This window comes from Ambystoma mexicanum, chromosome 5p, assembly GCF_040938575.1.
Source record: "Ambystoma mexicanum isolate Mex_15411 chromosome 5p, UKY_AmexF1_1, whole genome shotgun sequence".
NCBI classification, from domain to species: domain Eukaryota; kingdom Metazoa; phylum Chordata; class Amphibia; order Caudata; family Ambystomatidae; genus Ambystoma; species Ambystoma mexicanum.
The window spans coordinates 438,032,304-438,039,965 of record NC_090930.1 but is presented as its reverse complement, the minus strand read 5'-3'; the positions used below and the strand labels follow the sequence as shown (position 1 = coordinate 438,039,965).

Sequence of the window (7,662 nt, the reverse complement as noted above, 5' to 3'; positions counted from 1 at the left end):
CTGAGAAGGTGGCAAAGATCACCATGGCCTGTGTCATGCTGCACAACATGGGCGTCCGGAGAAATGTACCACTGCCACCTGACATTGACATGCATGGACCGGGTGAGGATGATGAGGATGGAGACAGAGATGAAGTAGCCCCCCTGCCAGTACGTGATGCATGGGATGGCCATGCAGTACGCCAAGCACTGATTCACAAATACTTCTGAACCACAGGGACTATGATAGACATGTGTCAGTGACACACTGGGCCCATGTGGACATGCACACAGGGGTTTTTGGGAGTTGGGGACTGTACACTGTCACACATTAAATGGATACACACGAAATGAACAATGTCCAGACATTGAATGTTTTTTCTCACAACGGGTGTATTAGTTCAAACAGCAAAAATTTGACCACTCCCCCCAACCCCCAGTGAACTCCCAAACCCACCCAACAAACTCCTAAAAACCCCAGTGAACTCCCAAACCCACCCAACAAACTCCAAACCCCCCCCAATAAACTCCACAAAATTCTCTCCTTACCCCCAACCATGTGTCCCACTCCCATTGTCCACCCACACTACTTGCGGGACTTTTTGCTGTGCGGGGGTGGCATTTCAGTGTGCCTTGCACTCCTTCGGGTCTGGCACACAGGGCTGGTGGGGACTGAGGAAGCAGGTGTGGTGGCTGATGATGAGACGGTGGCAGGTTCCGCGCCTGCTGCAAGGCGTCGGCGCTGCATGTGGAGCAGGATTGAAGTTAGTACTTGTGTTACTGCTCACAGACAGTCCCTCATCAGCACAGCCGACACATTCACGGCAGCTGTGTTTGCTGCAATGGCCGCTGTGGTCCCCGCAATGGTAGTGGCGAATCCCCGCCTGGTGTCCTCTCCATTGGCAATGTACTGCCGCAGGAGCTCCAACATGGCCTCCTGTCGGGCCTCCACCCGCAACAGACGTTACTCGAGGGTGTTGGTGGGAGCTGGAGTGGTGGGTGGTGCACTCACTGGGCCTGCATTTTGGGTGCTGTCCTCCTCGAAGGGGCTCAGGTCCAAGTCATGGAGGCAGGGATCAGCAGTGCTGTAGGTGGGTGAGGGCTCGATATGGGGCGGGGTGGTGGACACGGGGCTTGGGCTTGGTGGACATGTCACTTCTGTGACTCCCTCCTGGTCCACATTGCCATCCATGTCATCCTCAGTGGTGGCCGGTGCTTGTGGGGACTCCCCTTCAACTGATGTGGGTGTGGGCTGCTGGGTCTCAAGTGTGTCAGGCACACTGGCAGCAGGTGTTGTTGGCTGTGTCTCGGCTCGGTCAGGTACACTGGCTGTGGGTGTGGCCTGCTTGGCTGCCACAGAGGTGGTGGTGGCGGTAGCCCTTTTCTTTGGGTGGGACGTGGATGCCCTCGCGGTGTTGTCATGCCTGCCATCTTCCTCATCGGTGCCTGGGGGGTAGAAGAGATGCAGGGCATCAGTGATGGTGTTACATGTCAGAAGCATACAATGGTGCTGTACATTATTCATTTAATCATGCATTCATGTCTTACAGGTGTGTCAAACAGGGTATTCTGAGGGGGCATTTTGGCATTCACTGCATGGCAGGTGGCATGCCGTTGATTTGGGGTTTGTGTGATGTGTTACATGGGCACGGTCCAGGTGTGTTGGCTGTGTGTTGGTTATGGGATTGGCACTCAGCGGGTTTGGCCCGCCATCTGGACTTGGATATTTTAATGTGGGTGTTGGGACATGCATTGCCTTGCCTAAACTCTCTTCCACATCACTTGTGCTACATCATGGTTTCCCCTACAGGGAACTGCAGGGTCACTCACCTCCTTCTGGGGATGATGCCGCACCCGTCTCCATCTCCCCGAATCCCTCGATGGACTCTGGATCTATGAAGCTGCTTGCGGTCTCCTCCCAGGGCATCATTTTGGCAGGAGAGTGGGGACCCCCACCTGTGGCCATGGCCTCCCTCCTGTTGCTTGCCATGATGTTACGCACCCGCAAGCGGAGGTCATCCCACCGCTTCCTGCAGTCCTTCACACTGTGTAGGGTGGTTCCTACGGCCGACACCTTGCGGGCTACCTCCTGCCAGATGTCCCTTTTCTGCTGCTGCACCTCACGCTTCAGGCTGTGTGATTTTATGATGTCTGCGTGTGCAGCAAGGGTGTCAGCTAACATATTTAGCTCTGCGTCGGAAAAGCGATGTTTCCGCAGCCGGGAGCTGGTCTTCATGGTTGCTTTGGACATTATTGAAGGTTTGGCACAGAGCTCTCCAGGAATCAACTGGTAGTTTTGGAGGATTGCAATGGATTGTGTTTTTAAAGATGGCCACTGGCCCATTTCCCATTCCGACGCAATGACGTTATTTCCTGGTCCGGGATTACGAGCCCGGTATTAGCATGTTGGTAATACCGGGTCGGTATTTAGGGGTTCCCCCTAGGCGGTGACGGTATCGGCGGGTCCCGTGATGGCTCTATCAGGGGGTTGGAGGGCCTTTTGCGGCATGCCGGTATGGCCATTACCGGCATGGGGGTTCGCGCGTGCTCGCGCATGCTCGTAATCGCCCGCTATTAGCGGGGTCATACGAGCACGGACCCGCTTGTTCCGCCATGCCGGTAATGATCATGTTTTTACCGCGTTACTCGTAATGAGGCCCAATGTGTTCACATGAGAATGGCTAACACCACCATCCAGAGAGAATAGCACCCGGGACCCCGAATAGAAGACATGATTGTCCAGCTCTACAAGGCCTTGATGTTCTCGACACTGGACCTCAACCAGGCATACCATCAGATGGAACTACACCCTGAGTCGAGAGGCATTACCACCTTTGCCACTCACGATGGCCTATTTCGATACAGACGTCTCAACTTCCGCATTTCATCGGCTGCCAAAATCTCTCAGGAGGCTATCAGACAAGTTATCAGACCAGTACAGGGAGCGCTAAACTATAGCGATGATATTCTCATCTTCAGCAAGTCCCGAGAGGATCCCGAAAACGCATTACTGGCGACATGCACTGCTGTCCAAGAAGCAGGGCTGACTCTTAACATCGAGAAGTACCATTTCAGTAAGACAACATTGAAATTCTTCGCACACATCTTTTCTGTGCTCAGACCATTTCAAACTTCTGAGAACCGACACAAGTAACGGACTTCGTTCATTTCTGGGGATGGCAGGCTATTGCGCTTGCTACATTCCCCACTATGGGTCCATTACAGAAACATGCAGAAAGACACCGTGTTCACCTGGTCAGCTGAATGTCAAGAGGTATTTGACAACTTCAAAACAGCTCTGGCGGAAGCACGTCGTTTGGCCTAATTTGATCCCGACTGGGACAACAAAATTATTGTGGATGCAAGCCCTGTTGAGCTAGGAGTGAATCAATTGAGCACAATAGCTAAATTCCTCTTTTTTGTAAGGGGGCAAGGGTATGTGAGGAGTATACGATAGACACGAGCAAAGGTATACCACTTGCTACCCAACTTCCCAACACACTGTCAGAGGGATGCAAATTCTTGTAAGTAATTATTATATACACTTAATGGCATGAATCACGTGAACCTAGGTGTTTAGCAAAAAGAACAATTTTAATACATTTTCAAATTGTTAAAAACGACCATCTGTCAAGCTTATATACCGATGATTTGGCTAAAAGACAACTCACAGATAGAGAAATCATAATAAATCAGCGTTCTTTCAACATGTTTATAGATTATAGTCAAGATCTCAGTCTTGTACGTTTTCTCCGATGTATTGAAAACAACCACTTAAAAGAGTCAAACTTTACAATTATCTAGTCTGGCAATTGTGATGTTAGTATCAAAGTGATTTTAGGAAAACATGACATCCTTTCTAATATCATGGCACGTCATGGAGATTATTAAAGGCCTTAAGAAAGAATCAGCGTAGATGGAAAGAGGTCCTAATAGTGACCCAATGGCAGATACTATGGGTCTGCCCGGAGGTGTTAAAGCATTTTTATGCACCTTCGGGAGCACGTAGAAGCCAGGAGTGATAGGATTCGGTTTAGTCAAGAATGCCAATTCATCTTTGCAGATCCACTTGTGGTCTATCGCATGTTTCACAAGACTGGCTATTTCCTCCGTAAGTGCCAACGTAGGGTTCCCCCGTAATTTTTTATAGGATTTAATATCTCCTAGTTGTTTATTAACTTCCTGTTCATATGCAATTGTGTCCCAGAGTACAATACCTCCACTTTTGTCGGCGGGTTTGATCTTAAAGGTGGGGTTATCCTCGAGTTGCTTTAAGCCAATTCGTTCTATACTTGACAAGTTGTCCCTCTGTTGGTTTTTGGTTTTGAATAGATTTTGGATATCCCGCTGGATTTTACTTTCAAATGTGAGTATTTCTGGAGACACCATCATAGTGGATGGTAGAAAGTTAGAGGGTAATTTTAAACCCGATATATTCTGTTGTTCTTGGTTCCTACTTTTGGCATTACGGAAGAAATACTTCAGTCTCAGTGTTCTGCAGAAGTTTTTAATTTCAATTTCCGTGTCGAAGGGATTTGTAATCTTCGTCGGGATATATGACAAGCCCTTATTCAATACACTAATTTCAGTGGGGCTAAGTGTGTGTGAACTCAGGTTGAAGATTGGAATTACTAGTTCGGCTGTGGAGGTTGCCACTGGCGGGTCCGCATGTTGTGGTTGCCCCACTGTTTGGTCCTGCCTTGACTGCCCTGTCCCCAAAAAAAGGAAATGGTGGTTGACCTCCTGAAGCAGTAGCTCCTCCACTTGTTGATGGTTGTCCAGTGGTAGAGTCTGAGTCACTGCTATTCGAGGAGTTCGAGAAAGTCACATATTTATTCTTTCTGGGTCTGTTATTTTGGGGACCCCAAGAGTGGTTAGGGTTGGTGTTTTGTTGTTGAAAAAACCCTTGTACTAAGTAGGGATATGTGACTTCCTCTTTGTAGTTGAAGATGTCTTTCTTCAACTTCCAAACCTTCGTGTCTAAATAGCAGTGACTCAGACTCTACCACTGGACAACCATCACAAGTGGAGGAGCTACTGCTTCAGGAGGTCAACCACCGTTTCCTTTTTTTCGGGGACAGGGCAGACAAGGCAGGACAGTGGGGCTGCGAGAGGAGTGAAAGGGCTCATCACAATATCAGAAGACCATCTCGCCTAGTGGAAGAGTGCTGAGGCAGATGTCAGTACATTTGTCCCAGGGTGATGGTACTAGGCTCTGTCTCCTTAAGGCAGAGAGACCACGTAGGAGATGACGTGGGATAGGGGAGGAGCCAAGGGGGAGAAAGTTAGTACACAGTAAAATATTGAATAAAGCAAACGTTCCAGTCCACTCCAGTGTCGCATCCTTATTTCTGTAGGCCATCCAGCCTAGCACATGCCTTGGGTAGAGAAAAGGAGAACAGAATGAAACACGCCCTTTAAAACCCAGATGTGCATGTCTGTGTCTGTAAACTTCGTATCTTTCTATCTAAGGGACGTGCGTTCTAGATATGGCTCCCATGTCGACCACTATGTGTTATCCTCAGAAAAATATGCTTTCTCAGTTTGTGTCGGAGTTCCCATAACTTCCAGAATTGAGAGTGCTTAGCTGTCTAACTAGAGGCAGGACACAGTAAAAACAATGAGACGTTGTAAGAATATGACAATGCTGTCATTTAAATGTATATGTGTAACTATTTTGCTGTGGAAAACTATTGTGCATTATATACAAACAGATACATCTCGGGGTATTTCTTTCGACATGGACTTTATGTACAATGGACGCTTCTTGTGTTCAACACAGTGTTTGTTTTGCTGGTGGTTAAGCTTTTACCTGTGAAAGTTGTTGACCCGATTTCTGATCGCAGTGTGCCTGAAATTATGTGACTCACACCGGCTGTAGATGTGATGCATTCATCTACTTGGTGCCAGCTCTGTGAACATACATAGTACAATTCTGGGCAGCTGCACACTTTCTCTCTGTGTCCAGAGACTGGTGCAGGGTTATGATGTGTCCAATGCTGTTGTATGGTTTGTCGAAAAAGAAGACCTAGACTTGTATCGTGTTGAATTTAAAACCCTTTTCTACTTTTTGTGCAAATGATGTTGCAATTATTCTTGTATTGATACCCGGACTGGAAACATTCTCCTCTGTTATTTGCCATGTGTTCTGAAGGTGACGAACGGAGACCCACTGAAAAATGCAGGAGGCACCCCGATAACAGGGGCAGGGGCCTTCCTCCTTCCGCACTCTAGTACCCCCTCTCCCATGGGGGCAGGGGTGAGGGCGGCAAGAGGCAAAAAAAAAGAGCACCAAAGCGCTGCAAAGCCCGTGAAGGGCACCAAAGGAAAGGGGAGGGGCGGGGGCTTTATAAGCGGCGGGTGTCCGGCAAAGGAGCACTGGTAACTCTTCCAGCAGTCGGGCACCCGTCATTCTGGAGTGGATTTCTTTGAAGTCGTGACGTTTTTGCTTCGAGGAGTGGATCAGGGCAGCGAAGGATTCGAGAGAGGCAGGATACATTAGGAACGGTACCTGTGTTCGGCGTGAGGTGCACAGCTGGAAGCAGGAATCAAGGGAGAAGGAGGAGCGGATCTGGCGGACAGCGGAGGAAGGAGCACCACCCTCCGTGAAGTGGCAGCGGGTCGGCATCGGAGAACAGCAACGCCAGAGCTGAGCAGGCAATGCGGACCGGAAGAGGAAGGCGGTCAGCGGCGAGAGCGGAGCGGAGGCCGACGCGGGATGTAATTCCTACGTCCTGGAACTTCGAGGCAAGTTGAAACAGTGCTCGGCATTAGGAGATGAGCTAAGAGGGCTCCAGCGGCGCAGGCAGCGAGGGGGACAAGCAGCACAGCTAAGGAGGGACAGAGGTGATCTGTGGCGAAATTGAAACCTTGCAGGGCATTTGGGAGCCACTCTAAGAGAGCTTCAACGGAACCCCACAGCAGCATAAGCAGTGCCGGGACCTAAAACTCTTGGTGCCTTGTTAACACAGTGGTCAGTGCTTCAGTCTCACGATCCGAGGGTCGGGAGTTAAAGCTTCACAGAGGACAGTGTGTGTGGGGTTCAAGCATCACTGTGGGCAGCGTGGTTAAAGTAAGGGGGCAAAGCGGACTCCAGGTGAATATTTTGGAAGGCCTCCGGGTAGCGACCGGATCCAGGGCAAGACAATTACACTTGGCTCGAACCACACTTCGTTGGGGAGGAACGGAAATGGAGGCACAAGGAAAAAAGGGGCTCGAAGAACAGCAGAAGGACGATCTCAAGGCATTCTTAGCAATGGCTCGGATGGCTGGGGACAGAGATGGCACAAATTGGATGCAACAGATGGGAGCAGAAGTCGCCGGCCGCAGCCAGGGGTCCGGATCACCTCTCTTGTTTCCATCAACGCCGGTTGAGGAGGCGTAGGTGGAGGTACATTCCCAGGAGGCAGAGGACCAGGACATTGAGGAGCTTCCGGAAGAGGAAGCACCAGTTGGCAAAAGAAAAATGGTGATGTCGAAGAAGGCCAAAGACAGCCAGCTGCAGGCGGCAGCGGCACAAAAGCAGAAAGCCACCCCCAAGAGGAAGGGGAGGGCGCAGGAGGTTGCAGCCACATCGGATGGCTGGGGACAGAGATGGCACGAATTGGATGCAACAGATGGGAGCAGAAGTCGCCGGCCGCAGCCAGGGGTCCGGATCACCTCTCTTGTTTCCATCAACGCCGGT

At 50.1% G+C, this 7,662-nt stretch overlaps 1 protein-coding gene across 2 annotated transcripts; it reads right to left on the bottom strand.

Moving 5' to 3' along the window:
- Nucleotides 1-469: 469 nt before the first annotated feature.
- LOC138481659 (myb-related transcription factor, partner of profilin-like) lies at nt 470-6,809 on the bottom strand. Of its 2 annotated transcripts, none has more exons than XR_011274318.1 (2): nt 6,490-6,809; nt 470-1,424 (listed from the first exon to the last, which is right to left on the bottom strand). XR_011274318.1 is itself a non-coding variant. In XM_069613816.1 (2 exons), exons 1-2 carry the CDS (start codon nt 2,320-2,322, stop codon nt 943-945), a joined length of 996 nt encoding a protein of 331 aa, XP_069469917.1. In that variant the 5' UTR covers nt 2,323-2,534; the 3' UTR covers nt 472-942. The 2 variants fall into 2 exon arrangements, 1 of the variants encoding a protein (XP_069469917.1); XM_069613816.1 differs by lacking the exon at nt 6,490-6,809 and adding an exon at nt 1,809-2,534 and having other exon boundaries at nt 472-1,424.
- Between the last annotated feature and the right edge of the window lie 853 nt (nt 6,810-7,662).

What these genes read in the sequence shown, in the direction of transcription:
- LOC138481659 (XM_069613816.1), bottom strand. Translation starts at nt 2,322, where the DNA reads ATGGGCCAGTGGCCATCTTTAAAAACACAATCCATTGCAATCCTCCAA. An exon ending in GGCATCATCCCCAGAAGGAG is followed by an intron (nt 1,425 to 1,808) that starts GTGAGTGACCCT and finishes TCTACCCCCCAG; the next exon opens with GCACCGATGAGGAAGATGGC.